Below are 15,340 nucleotides of genomic sequence, written 5' to 3' on the forward strand. Positions count from 1 at the left end.
TTAAAACAAGTTAATTCAATTGCATAATTAAATTAAGCCGTCGGACATAACAAAACTAAACATTGCTAGTAGCAAACAATATATGCATATACAAAATAACCCTAAACATTATAAAATTCCTTACTTTGCCGGACGATTAGCCGGTGAAGCGGACGCCGGCAGGGTCGGGGCGGGTGCCGGTGGCATCGGGGACAGGGGCAGAGGCTCCAGAGCGGCGTCGGGGCGGCTTCGGTGTCGCTTGGGCGGTGGTGGAGTTGCCGGTCGACGTGGATAGAGGATCGGGAGCGGGCTGGGCGTCGGGACGAGACTGGAGGTCCCCGGGAGAGACTTGGGCGGTGCCGGGCGACGGCGGCGGCTCCTTGGCTAGGCGGCGGCGGCGGCTACGCATGCGAGCGGGAGAGAGATAGAAATGAAACCGACACGGCCGCAGGGGTCGATTAAAATCCATTAGTTCCGACGGCCACGTAGGAGACCGTCAGACATAATAAGCTTATGTCCGACGGCTTGTCTGATAGCCGTCGGACATAAGCTTATGTCCAACGACCGCCTGCCAGCCCTCGGATATTCTCCCTTATATCCGACGGTCTCCTAGGCAGCCGTCGGACATAACGGAGCCGTCGGACTTGTATCGTTTTACTGTAGTGAGGGGTCCTCCGACATGTGTAATATCCTCCTTTCTTGATTCCCTGCTTGCCATCTCGATAAACTTTATTAGTTCTCTAATTTGGAGCTACCACAATGCATAATTTGGCAGCGATATATTCTGGTATCGACGTGAGTTTGTCGTTCATTTAGTTTTCAGCACGGTTACCTATGGTCATGACGTATACATTCATACTAGTTAGTTTCCCGTACTGTACGATTTCTATAAATAATGTATGTGACTTTATATATATTTCCTTTACAATATCTTTCCTTTACGAAATACAAATAGCCATGTGGTGTAGTGGTACAAGTTGCACGCTTTGAGACGCGAGGTGCAGGGTTTTGATTCCTTACCCACGGGTCTTTGTTTTGTTTTGTTTTTTGTTCGCAACAAATTTTGTGAGGTGTTATTCGATGTCGTGCGGGAGGGAGGAATGTGCGTCCGCTGGCGTCTACGTGAGGAGGTGAGATGCACCAAGAAACTCCCAACTAAATATATTATTAGTCGGTTGTCCGTGCGTTGCGACGGCTTACAACAATATCCATATAAACTATCTATCAAAAAAAATTCAAAATTTTTTATTGATTGTCTTCGCTCTCCGTATAATATTTTTTTTTGATTTGGCTAACTGATGTTATTGTCTACTCCATGCAATATGTCATGGTACAACACAGCCAATGAAGTGAGCGATTAGAAGAAAGTTCACAATGACTGGCTGAACGAATAGAAATTATAAAATGACATAATTCCATCATACAAAGACCAAATAAGAGAAAGTTTGTGAGCTCAAGTTTCTAAAATAAGTCACATGAACTCAAACTTATAAAAAGATGGATCAAAACATGGAGTTATTGCTAAAGTCAGTCATCAATAAAAACTGGATGCAAACCATATAAATTATGCTACTTCGTAGCAATTACTAACGTTTAAAACCAACAAATAACCTTTCATTTTACTGTTAGTGTGACAAATCATTGTTGCTTCATCCAATTCAGCGACCTCAAACACTATGGAGTCCATTGCGCCAATGTGCTCTCAGAAATGACCTAATGATTGCAAGAGCCAAGAATGTCGTGTCGTGCTTGGGCTATAGCCTCGGCCCGTAGTGCTGGTCCGGCCCGACACGATTATATATTTTTTATTTCACAAAAAACATATATAAAAATATCTGAGTATGATATTCTACTGGTTACGTAGCTTTACCCAGTGTCTCTCGCCCTTCTTCCATCAGGGCACGGGACGACCGTTGAAACTGGTGCTTTAAGTACAGTATATAGATTAGAGATTACATGAATGGTATATATATAGCACCTTACCCTATACGGCGCTTCCTAGCTATTCTAGTGAGTATCTAGAGGTGATGACCCCGCACAGCACGGAGACATGGAGCACACGGCGGTATTGCATTACATGCCAATATGAGACTTAGCTTAGCTAGCTACGAGGATGGTGCGTGTGCATGCATGCTGCAGTTCGTCCTCTCGGGACGGGAATTGGATGGGACGTCATTTCAGCTCAGCTGCTGGCCCATGCATAAACCATGTGGCACGTATACGAAGAATATATAAACACAGCCCCGGGCCCATGCTGCTGACTTGGCACGCACAACCGCTACCTGTCCGGGCCGGCCTGGGTGCAACTTGCTTGCGAGCAGTCACGCCAGGTGATTATGTTCTGCAGGGAGAGCATTCGCAATTGCGTCTGTCATCTTCACCCTCCCAAATCATTCAAACACACCAAATATTTGTGTCCAGAGTCACGCTGCACTCGTGCTTCAATTTAAAAATGCCAAGTCCTCTCATGCATCTAGCTAGTTAGTACTCACTCACTCCCTCCGTACCAAAATAAAATTTATTTTGCTCTTTTAATTGATTTATATAATAATTAATATATTTGTTTTATATATGTATATCTATATATCTATCGTCATTTATTTAAATATATATAATTTTAAAACTAAAACGACTAATATTTTGATATGGAAAAAACAATATGTCTATACAATAGTAGCAATGATAAAAAATAGTGGATGCAGCAGCAACATCATGTCCATCTCGTTGTTGAGTAGTAACTACAAGTGCTCTAACGGCTACCTAATCTCTCCAAAACCAAAAACCAAAAAAAAAAACACTAGAGGAGTCGTCACTTGAAGAGGGCGGTGTCGTAGCACTGATTGCGCACGCACTCTCTGTCAGCGTCCCATCATCCTCGGTGCTCCTGCTTCCTCTCCCTCCCCGGAAGTCACATCCAGTCGCTTTTTCTCTTTAATATTTTTGCCTATCATACAGTAACGACCCTTTTTCCATGAATAGTAACTGATATTAATACCTCTCAGCAGTCACTTCTCTCCTAATATATATATATATATATATATATATATATATATATAGTATATTAGGAGCCCTGTGCTTCCAATAACTAAATGAAGCCCGGGCCAGACAGTGTAATCCGGTCGAGCCGGACCACATCCGGACGTCTATAAAATAGGACCCGGAGTGCTATGGTTCAATTTTTCATGCCCCATCTCGATTCATTAGCGACGGCGGTTGCCTGATAGCGCGCGCGGCGGCGGACCCCGGCCAGTGGCTGTGGTGGCCGTGGCTCCCCGACCTCGACATGCGGTGGTGGCGGTTCCCAGGCCGGCGGTGGCGGCCCCCGATCCAGAGGGCGAGCGGTGGCAGCGCCCTTGTGCGGCGACGACGAATCCCAGGCCGGTGGCCGCAACTCCATTACCTCGACGCGTGGTGGCGGAGGTTCCTCGATCCGCAGCGAGGCCCTTGTGCGGGCAAGCGGCGGCGTCCCTGAAGCCCCGAGGAGGCGGCACTTCCAAGGCCGACGAGCAAGCGACGCCCGTCGACGTGCGAGTAGCGACGGCGACGCATGAGGCGCGATGTTCGAGCGAGCGACGTCACGGAATGGGCGAGATGCGTGCAGCGATGATCGCGCGTGACATCCTCCGATCCGGCGCATTTTTCTTTTCGTTTATTGTGTTTTATGCCTACCACATGTATTATTTACGCTAAAAACTGTATGATTTTATGCTTTAACACAGGATTCGTATATCAGTTTACTGCATGCACATTGGAAAGACAATTCCTTGATTTATGCTGTTCTTAATTTGCGCGCATGCAATGGAAACTCCCATGATTTTGCCATAATTTTTGGATCTGTATAAAAATAGAAACCGCATGCATGCGGCTGCCATGTTTTTCGGATCTGTCATAAAAATAGGATCGTAATAACAACCTACTAAAGCTATCAACCTCTAATTGACTCGGTATTTACGCTTATAATTGAGGGATTTTATGCTCAAAACTTAAGGTTTTTACGCTCCACCCGGAGATGCGTCCACCAGTGAACAACATGCCAGATTTTTTACACAGTGTAAGGAATTACATAAATACCTACACCGTGTAGTATAATTTGTTTCAGTATACATCATAAACTAGTTCTAATGCGTTTAGTTGCATGGCTGTTGGAGAGATCCTATATTTATGACGGAAATAAAACATTAAATGTGATTTTTTGTTTCTATGCATGCAATTCATTTCCTTTCATTGCATATTCTTTCCATCATAAATTCGTGTGCATGCAGCCTGTAGCAGATTTTTACGCAGTATACCGAATTGCATAATTATCTACACAGTGTAGCATATTTAGTATAAGTATATAGCATAAAATGGTCATTACGAGTTTTAGTTGCATGTCTGTTGCAGCGATTCTAAATTTATGGAGGAAATAAAGCATTTAAAATAGAAACCGCCACACATATCTTTCCTAAATTTACGCGCATGCAAGGGAACGTGTTTGACTCATGCATGCATTTTGCCATAATTTTAGGATCTGTATAACCGCATGCATGCGACTGCCATATTTTTCGGTTCTGCCATAAAAATAGGATCGTAATAACAACCTACTAGAGCTATCAACCTCTCACATTGGCTCGGTATATACGCTTATAATTGAGGGATTTTATGCTCAAAACTTAAGGTTATTACGCTCCAACCCGGAGGTGCATCCACCAGTGAACAACATGCCAGATTTTTTACGCAGTGTAACGAATTGCATAAATACCTACACCATGTAGTATAATTTGTATCAGTATATGTCATAAACTAGATTTAATGTGTTTTAGCTGCATGTCTATTGGAGGGACCTTATATTTATGAAGGAAATAAAACATTAAATACGATTTTTTGTTTTTATGCGTGTAATTCATTTCCTTTCATTGCACATTTTTTATCATAAATTCGTGTGCATGCAGCTGGTAACAGATTTTTATGCAGTATATCGAATTGCATAATTATTAACACAGTGTAGCATATTTAGTCTCAGTATATATTATAAAATGGTCCTTACGCGTCTAGCTGCATGGCTGTTGCAGCGATCCTAAATTTATGGAGGAAATAAAGGATTTTAAAAACAGAAACTGCCGCACATATCTTTCCTAAATTTATGCGCATGCATTGGATCGTGTTTGACTCATGCATGCATTCCTTTTTTTGTGCTAACAGACGTGGGGCAGGTGGCGCACCCGACAGCCTGTTTGGGCGCGCTGGTTGAACCAGTTTGAAGGGGTGGTCGACCTGGGCTTCCTTTAACTATTGGAAGCCCAAAGCTCCCGTTATACCTGCCCTATATATATATATATATATATATATATATATATATATATATATATATATATATATATATATATATATATATATATATATATATATATATATATATATATATATATATATATATATATATATTTATATATATATATATATAGAGAGAGAGAGAGAAGGGGAAAATTTGGTGCAGCTGGCTGTAAACCAGAATGTTTGCAGCCCCTCACAGAAAATGAGGATAAACCCTATCCGCAGCAGCAATAACACAATAAAATGTTATCTGGTGGACCTGTAGGTGGGGTCTATCCTCTTTTTTGTGAGGGGCTGCAAACATTCTGGTTTGCAGCCGGCAGCACCAAATTTTTTTCCGAGAAAAGTACCCAATTTTCAATAAATTAGTTTATAAAAATTATGGTAGTTCCAAACATACCAGTTTATGATTTAGACTCAGTTTATAGAAATTATATTATCAGTTTCTTAAAAGTCAAAAAGCTGGTCTCTTCTATCTAAAAGATAAAAATTATGGATTGGAGGTTTTGCCTATAATAACGCCCTTTACCTTTTAGAGATATGTGGGATGGTTGTCTTTATCAGCCTATTAACTGAGCTAGGCAGCTCGTGATGAGATACTAGTTGTTAGCTAAATGTGTACCCAATAATTAGCTAGACCTGTTTAGATCCAACTTCAGCTATTTTCTAGTGGCTAGCTGTTAGTTGAGTGGATCCAGACTCAGGGCCATATATATAAATGTGATGACAAAAAGAGAGAAAGGACATGTTAGCTGTTACAATTTCTAATTAATTGATCAGACAGAATGCTATACAGTGAATTAGCTAAGTAGTGCTGGTATGAATTCATGCAGAGTTGTTATATATACCCGATATAGAGTTCATGTTGGAAGGTTACATTATTCTAGCAAGTACGTACTGCCTCAATTTATGTTTACATATATATATCTAGTAAAAGCTTGATCCAAGAACTCATGTTATCTTGTACAAATAATTCACATTTACGTCATTACGTGGCTCTATGTCATTCATGCATGTCTCTTTTTGTAGCCTCTAGATATATATGAAAGTTTTTCCATTATCTCTAAATAAAAAAAGATCACACCTTCAACAGTATCGTATTCGTATTCGTATATAAGACCACCACCAGAAGCTAGCCAGAGTCGCCGCGCCAGGCCAGCAGCTAGCTAGGCAGGTAGCTCTTGCCAACGCCCCGGCCGGCCGGCACCTCACATTTTGTAGCGTGATCGCGCGCCGCCGCCACGCCTCCCCATGCAAGCTACTCCGATCCTAGCTACTGGCTAGCTAGTTGCAACTACTCGAGCTACCAGCTAGCTAACTGGCCAGCAGCAGGTAGTCTGCTCAGGGTCGGAGGGTCGGCCGGCGCGGCGGCGGGGCGCGCGCGCGCGGGAAGGCGGGAAGGCGGGAACGCATGGGCAACGCCCTGGGGTGCGCGGGGCTCGGCGAGCGGCTGGCGGCCAGCGCGAGGAACGGCGACGCGGCGGAGGTGCGCCGCCTGCTGGAGGAAAACCCGGGGCTCGCGCGCTGCGCCGCCGTCGGCAGCAGCCTCAACTCGCCGCTCCACCTCGCCGCCGCCAAAGGCCACCACGAGGTACGTGCCGTGCCGGACTGTGTGCTGGTGCCGTACGCCGGCTGGAGGTGCAGAACTAGCATGCATGCAGCCACTCACTTCTCCCTGGCATGCTTGCGTACACGCACGTGGCCACGTAATTAAAATTTCACCCAAGCTAGGTACGTACACTATAGTAGCAGTACGGTAATAAATTGTGAAAATAATTAAAACGTGCATGGCCATGGGTCGTACTCGTACGTACGACGACGACAGGTTCCCTTCATGGCATTTTTGTTTCCTTTATAGTATGTAGCTATATATATAGTTTCGGTGTTACACATATATAGTATAAAATACTTTCTTTTTCTTAAATTAATATTTGTTTTAGATAATTAATGGATTTATATAATACTTAACATATGTGTTTTATATATGTCTAGATTTATCATCATCTATTTGATTATAGACATAAAAATAACTAAAACTAATACTATTTTTGGGTGGAGTATAGTACATTTCCATTCCCCTCTTTGAATATAGAAATTTCGTTAAAAATATTTCACAGGAAACGAGTCAATTTCCATATAGCAACTAGCTAGCAAACGTAGAAGACATTAAAATAAAAAATAGCTCGCATTGTGAAGGCCTTACTCTCGTGCAGGGATGAACCTCCACCGGTTTTCGATAAAATTTACCGTTTTCGGTACCGGGCGATATAAAAAAATCAGTTCGGTTTTTGGTGTATTTTGGGTTAGAATTTAAAAATATAAAAGTCAAATTTTGGTCGATAAAAATGGATTTCGAAAGTTGCAAAAAGGAAATGGAAACCAAACTTTTTTCCCGATAAATTCGTTATGAGGGTGATACCAGCCCTACCAAAAAAAAAATCTTGACACCATCCCTAAAAAAATCTTGCCAAAACCATCTATAGCCAATCCAAGGTCCAATACCCAAGATCATTTTCGCGAGCTACGACGGATCCGGAAACGAATAAGGAGCAACAACGACGACCCCGTGACGACGTTCTAATTATTTCAATTACAAAGAAGCTAGATGTACGTTTCAATCGGGTTACTGTTTCCAATACACGTGTCGTAGTTGTCACCTGGTGGTGAGCGATGACGATTCGTTGTCTATTTGACTCATGCGTTTTCGACGATCGTCCTTGCAACCGGATAATGTGGCACGCGCAATTAATAACCTGACAGTGACACAAAATCTACTACCGTGCGTCACACGACTAACTCCGATGTCCTATTATTTATTATTATTGTTTAGGACAACGAAACGGTCTCCAAAATATAATTTTGATTAATATTCCTTTTTTAAATACAAATAAACTCTTAATACATATGTATTTTTATAAAAGTACTTTTAAAGATAAATCAGTGCATATAAATATTAGGTTTTAAAACTAAATAACAAAACAGTTATTTGTAGTCAAAATTTTGTTAAATCGAATTTTATCCAAAACGACAAATAATATGACACGAAAGGGAGTATTATCTCCCCCTTCTTCCAATGAATTTTGATAGGGTGATCTCCTCGCTCGCAAATCAGCTCACATTGGTCGAGGTGCGTCCTATTGTCGTAAGGCTATTCCGAGTGCAATGTTTTATTATACGGTTTCCAAAAATATACCATATCACTTTTTACCTATAAAATTGTATATTCTAAGTTTCATCTAGCCTCTCATGAATCTCTCTTCTTATTAACTTGCTTTTGTGGCAGAATATATATTTAGTGAAGATAAAAATTAGGTAAACTAGAATAGCGCCTAAGAAATGGAAAGAAAATAAAAAAAAAAGGAATCGCTGCCAAAACGGTTGGGAAGACGTTGTACAGTACGCCCCAGCTAGCTCAGCATCACTAAAAATGGATAAGTCAATTTTCGTATAGCAGGCGTAGGAACTTCTAAGCCCACGTTTGAATACTCTCGTATTTATCTCAATTCGTATTGAGATGTAAATTAGTTAAAGTTATATTTTAAATCACTTTAATACATATATATTAAGGTGAATACGATAGTATCAAAAAAACGTAAAGGGGAGTTGCAGGCCTTAACCTCTCGCAACCAAAAAAACTTTTTGAGACAAATCCGTGATGAGGGTGACACGGTGACACCGGCCTTAAAAAAATCTCGCCAAAACCATCTATAACCATACATCCAAGGCCCTAAAAAATCTTGGCAAACTTTTTGTGACGGGAACCGGATCGGAGGAGCAACGACGACGCCCCGTGCGTGACGTTTTTTTTAATTTATTACAAAAGCAGCGTGCTGTAAGGGCATGCAGCATGTGTGGATTCGAGTATCTTGAAGGGTTTGTAATGGGTAATTGAAAGAAAAAATAGAAGAGAGACTCTACAACTTTTCATACATATTATTTATTTTTCTATATTTATGATCTATAAGCTATAGGTTGTATCATATAATATTTTAACTGTCTCTTGTATTTTAAAAACCGAAAATATTTTATGGTTGTACATGAACATGAACTAACGATATGACTAAACACGTACGGAGTTACTGTTCCCAACAAGTCGCTGTTTGTCACGTGCAGGTGAGCAACGACGACGACGATTGGTAATCGTTTATTTGAGTCACGCGTCATGCGTTTTCGTCCTTGCAAAGCTGGTCTGCCGCCTCGTCTACAGTGGCACGCGCAATTAATCACCTGGACAGTGACACAAAATCTACTACTACCGGCTTCCGGCACACGTATTATTTTCCGGGGGATTTTCAGAGGGTGATCCCCGTTCCTAGATTAATTACGTAATTTTTTTATACTTTTTTGGATACCATTCTATACTTTGCCTATCCACCTAGAAATATACTTTTTTATTTACCTACTATTATCTCCAACAACGATACTCATCCGGACACCCGTATAATTAAAATAACATTTTTTTCTTTCCATCCCACCAAAATGGGTCTGTTTTCTTTATCTATTCTCTCACTTACGCCATACAAAATGAGAGAAACCCCATATTTTGGTTCTCTGTCTTCTTACGTCCAAAATGAATATCGCTTTTATGTCACCCATTGGAGAGACATGTGTCGCTAAATTCCTCGCCGAGTACATATTTTCAGTATGAATGTCTATTTGCATTGGGTGTTTTATTGGAGTTAGAATAAAGGCATGTACAACCCAATTAATTAAAGTGTCAATAAAAAAATTAAAAGACATGTTCTTCACGAAAAGCTCGTTTGTTCACGACTTTTTATATTTATTGCATATTAACTATATTTATGATTTAGAAGCCTAGATTTATATTACATAGTCTTTTAGCTATTTGTTATACTTGGAGAACCGATAAAGTCTCGAGATCGTACATGCCTAAAAATAATAAAAGAAACGGTTGGGAAGACGTACAGTAGTACGCCCCAGCTAGCTGAACATCACCAGCAGCCTTAAACTTGTGTACCCTGCTGTCTTGTGATGACGATGATGATTTTAATAATCCATCCGAGTACTCATGTACGTACGTAATGTAACAATAACAATGTTGGTCGCCAGATCGCCGCGTTGCTGCTGGAGAACGGAGCAGAGGTGAATGCTAGGAACCTTTCCGGCGAGACGGCGTTGATGCAGGCGTGCCGGTTCGGCCACTGGGAGGTGGTTCAGACGCTGCTGGTTTTCGGATGCAACGTGAGTGAGTAGCTAGCTAGCTGCCGCAGAAACCGTCTGGCTGGTTCGTTGGTGTCCGGTCTCCGCTAACTGAATCAACGGTGGTTGGTATGGTAATTTGAAGGTGTCCAAGGTGGACAGCCTGAGCGGCCAGACGGCGCTGCACCTGGCGGCAGCGGGAGGCCACGCCACGTGCGTGCGCCTGCTGCTGGCCGGCGCCGGCGCCGGCAGGAACAAGCTCGTGAACAGGGCGGCCAGCGGCGGCGTGACGGCGCTGCACCTGGCGGCGCTGCACGGGCACGCGGACTGCGTGCACCTGCTGGTGGACGAGCGCGCCGACGTCGCCGCGCCGACGCTGCCCTGCACGGCGGCCCCCATGGCGGCCATCGGCGCCGGGAGCGCGCCGCTGCACTACGCCGCCGCGGGCGGCGAGGTCAGGTGCTGCCAGATCCTCGTGGCGCGCGGGGCCGACAGGGCCGCCGCCAACTGCAACGGGTAAGGGATGATATGGGATCCTCTTTTGTTTTCTCGTCCGTCGACCGCTCCATGTCGTTACGTGTCCTCTTCTGCTAGGCAGGTGGATCCCGTTGGACGTGGCCAGGACGTGGGGCTGCCAGTGGCTGGAGCACGTCCTGTCCCCCGAGTCTCACCTGCGCATCCCCAGGTTCCCGCCCTCCGCCTACCTCTCGTCGCCGCTCGCCAGCGCGCTCGCCCTCGCAAGGGACTGCCGCCTGCTTCTCAACACGGCGCAGCTGGACAGCGGCGGCGCCGACGCCTGCGCGGTCTGCCTGGAAAGACCCTGTGACGTCGCAGCCGAAGGTTCGTTTGCCAGTTACAAACTGACCGACCTTTGCCGCTAGCTGTTTGTCTTGCTAACCCTGCATACCCATGCACTCTCGGCCGGTGCCCGTGGCAGCAGTGTGCGGGCACGAGCTGTGCGCCAAGTGCGCGCTGGACCTGTGCTCTGTGGTCAAGTCCTACGACGTGCCCGGGATCGCCGGCACCATCCCCTGCCCGCTGTGCCGGAGCGCCATCGCCTCGTTCAGGATGCGGGCCGCGGCGGACGAGCCCGAGCCTGACGTGAACGACGCCGGCGGTGGCCGCCGCGGTGCCGGCGACCGCCAGGCGGCGCCGTCCAGCCCGGAGAAGAAACGGAGCACGGACTCGGAACAGGATGTCGTCCTCCCCTTCTACTGCGCGCCTCTCGCCGTCCCGTCTTGACCGGCCGGCGATGCAGGCAGGCTGCATTTGCGGGACGCAGAGGAGCTACTGCCGACTGCATCATCAGTGGAAACGTCAAATGTGCATAGACAGAAGAGGCAGACAGATTGTTTGCTGATGCTTGCCGACGGCATTGCTGGATTTTAATTTGTTTTTTATTATGGTTCTGCACATGGCACTAGCTGGTGTAATGTAACATGTTGGTTTATTGTGGAAAGAAAGGAGGAACATTCTTTTGCTGTAAAAAATAATGGGGGTTGGTTTCGGGGTGTTTTGGCTCATGATCCTTTGCACTCTGTCTCAAGAGCATTATTCACATGTACGTATCATAAGCATTCTGTCTGAAAGGAGGAACATTCTTTTTGCTGCAATAAAAGAGAATGGGGTTGGTTTCAGCCCTTTTTTTTTGATTTTAGCACTTTTTCGAAAAAAATCACGTTTAGACCTTTGGATAACTTATATCTGTTTTTGAACTCTTTGCTCGACGCCATAGATACGTACTTGCTGTCCGGCGAGGGCTAACGCGGCGCTCACATGGCACGTAGCTTGGCGCCACAGATCTTGGCGCCGAGCTAGGATTTAGGTGGAAAACCGCCTTCTCTCTACTCACTCGCTCACGCACGCAGTGGCCATCACACTCTACCACGCCATGCTCGTCGCCGGCCCTCAGCTCTGTGCCCGTCGGCCCCTACATCCTTGTCGCGTCGGCTGCCGCTCCCTCGCCCGCCCCACGCTCGCAGCCGGCCGCCGCTCCTTCGCCCCTACTCGCCCTCGCCACCTGCCCACCTCCCGCCGATGCTCCCTCGTCGTCGGCCCCTCTCCCGTCAATGCTCCCTCGCCGGCGTCCCACCGCCATGCCACCGCCTCCCGCGTCCGTGAGTGCTCCTCGTTTGCCCGCCCTAGCTCCGTGTGTGTATTTTGTTAGTTTAGTTGTAATGTAGTTAAGTATTTAGTTAGTTTAGTATAGTTTTTAGTTAGTTTAGTTAGTTAGTTTAGTTTGTAACTTTAGTTAGTTACTTAGTTTATTTATTTAGTTTAGTTACTTTTATTTCGTTTAGTTTGGTAGTTTAGTTACTTAGATTTTTTCATTTTGCTTAGTATATTTAGTGAATATAGTTAGATAGCTATTTAGTTGTTAGTACATACATGTATGTAGCTATTTAGTTGTTAGTATATTTAGTGACTGCGCATTTGTATGTCAACCATCGTGTTGTTTTCTGTGTTGGATAGTGTGGATGTCAGCCATCGTGTTGTTTGTTTTCTCTGCAGGTTTTAGAAACCTCATCGTAAAGGGAGGTGCTGCCGATTTTTTTACCGAGACTACTATGTTATTTTTTTTAGATAAGAGGTCGTCTGATTCCACCACCTCTGTCACCGGTACCTTGACTCCACTGCGACCTCAGGTATACCCGTGTTTTGACATACTATTAATCGACTATATAACTACTAGATGTGGTTAGTTATTACATAGTATATAGTTAGTAGTAAGTATTTAGGCATTAGTAGATTAGTAAGTATATATGTATTAGTATCTAGTTATTTGTTAGTATTTAGGTATACCTTCATTATTACTTTGTAAGTATTTAGGATTTAGTAGATTAGTATAAGGGGGTAGTAATTAGTTAGTCATTAGTTGATAGTGTTAGTCACGTACTATCTATAATGGTTATTGAGTTATGCATTCGTGTTTGAAATAGATGTACACTCAAGTGACACTATACCATGGAGGAAGCATGGAGGAAGATGTTTATGTGAATGTAAGTTTTGATGGAATGAAGAAGGTGACAATGATATTCGATGAAAGGCCCTCTTTTAACTAGTTTGTCGCTAGGGCTTGTGAGGAGATTCGTTGCAATTTAAATGACCCTGACATCTCAATTGAGGGTTTATTGTGCCATGTTGTATCTAGAATAATATTCTGGCGGTTGATATCCATTGGCTCTGAAGATGACTGGGTGAAATATGTCAAAATTGTGCTCGTGAATCTTCCTCGATGTTCAAATCTGGTCGTGCGAAAGTTATCCATTGATCCTCGTGAAGCTCCAGTAGGGTTATTTCCAGAATTGCCCAATGCATCTCCTTGTGAAGCTCCTTTACCCTACTGTCCAGAAGAAATGGTTGATGTGGCCGATGCCCAATCGGCCCCGAATGAGGTTGGAATTTCTCGTCCAGTCCATGGCGATTTTGGGACCTCCAATCCTGTGGTAGCCCCTCAGGAGATCCCTTTGATCCAGGATCATCCTAGTAAGTTGTGGCGGAACTGCCCGAATTATTCCAACTTAAGTGCCTCAGCCCCGCCTTAGAGGCTAGACCACACTTAAATGGGAATAACCCGTCAATCCCTCGGATCTAGTCCGACACGGCCACTGACAGGATCAAGTACCACAATCTCACTCGATGGTGAGTCACAGAGCAAATACAATAAAGCATAAAACCATGCATTAAAGAGTATTAAATTATTACATCATCATTGGAGTTTTTGCAAAAGTAGTCATCAAGGTTCGAAGTGCAGCGAAATAAAACTAACGGTAAATAAACAGAGAGATGGAGAAGCCTGTCCCATCACTCCTCATGCTCCTCCTCAGCCGAGGCGGGGTCCCACTCGACAGTCCAACCCGGTGGCAAGATGGACGGCCAAGTCACTCCAACAACCATGTCCTCCAGAGAACCTGTAAAATTATGCCACAAGCAAGGCTGAGTATACTAATACTCAGCTAGACTTACCCAGTGTGAGGAGTCTACTCCTCTACCTCTAGACATGCAGCTGTTTGGCTGTGGGGTTTGGTTGCCAAAAGCACTAGCTGAGTTTCTAAATCAGGTTTCTAACCTTATCAAATTAAGTGTGACTCTCTTAAGGCTAAAGATGTACTATTGAAAGGGAAATGTGCCCTTCGGCCATTTCTAAGTATTTTGGTGATTGAGTGCCAACACAAGTGCTTAAATGTGAATTCATGCTTATGGATGGACAAAGTGCAAAACAAGAGCAAAGGTATGTTTCTAAGTCTTAGTACATTGGTTTTGTGTACTAATATACTTGTCTAAGTGTTAGAAACAGAAAGAAAAAGAAAAGAGAAGAGTTGGCTGTGTACAGCCAAAATGCTGTTTCGGTCTGGGGCACCGGACTGTCCGGTGGTGCACCGGACAGTGTCCGGTGCGCCAGGCTGACTCGGCGCGAACTGGCCACTCTCGGGAATTCGCCGACAGCGTACGGCTAAAATTCACCGGACTGTCCGGTGTGCACCGGACTGTCCGGTGAGCCAACGGTCGGCCGGGCCAACGGTCGGCCGCGGAATCTGCGCGCGACACGTGGCCGGGCCAACGGTCGGAAGGGGGCACCGGACTGTCCGGTGTGCACCGGACTGTCCGGTGCGCCAACGGCTCTCTGGCAGCAAACGGTCGGCTGCGCCGTTTAAGGAAAGAAATCGGGCACCGGACAGTGTCTGGTGTGCACCGGACAGTGTCCGGTGTGCACCGGACTGTCCGGTGCACCAGTCGACAGAAGGCAAGATCAGCCTTCCAGATTTGCTCTCAACGGCTCCTAGCTGCCTTGGGGCTATAAAAGGGACCCCTAGGCGCATGGAGGGATACACCAAGCAACCTTAGAGCATTCTTGATCATCCACACTCAGTCTTTGCGCATTCGTTTG

General features: G+C 44.7%; 1 protein-coding gene across 2 annotated transcripts; it reads left to right on the top strand.

The window, feature by feature from the left end:
* The first annotated feature begins 6,436 nt into the window (after nt 1–6,436).
* Nucleotides 6,437–12,101, top strand: LOC107275242 (uncharacterized). 2 transcript variants are annotated; one of them, XM_020539169.1, is made up of 5 exons: nt 6,437–6,883; nt 10,363–10,494; nt 10,598–10,968; nt 11,051–11,292; nt 11,390–12,101. In XM_020539169.1, exons 1-5 carry the CDS (start codon nt 6,704–6,706, stop codon nt 11,692–11,694), a joined length of 1,230 nt encoding a protein of 409 aa, XP_020394758.1. In that variant the 5' UTR covers nt 6,437–6,703; the 3' UTR covers nt 11,695–12,101. The 2 variants fall into 2 exon arrangements, with proteins under 2 accessions (XP_020394758.1, NP_001307450.1); NM_001320521.1 differs by having other exon boundaries at nt 6,455–6,883; nt 11,393–11,936.
* The last annotated feature ends 3,239 nt before the right edge of the window (nt 12,102–15,340 follow it).

This window comes from Zea mays, chromosome 6, assembly GCF_902167145.1.
Source record: "Zea mays cultivar B73 chromosome 6, Zm-B73-REFERENCE-NAM-5.0, whole genome shotgun sequence".
In the NCBI taxonomy this organism is placed as follows: Eukaryota; Viridiplantae; Streptophyta; class Magnoliopsida; order Poales; family Poaceae; genus Zea; species Zea mays.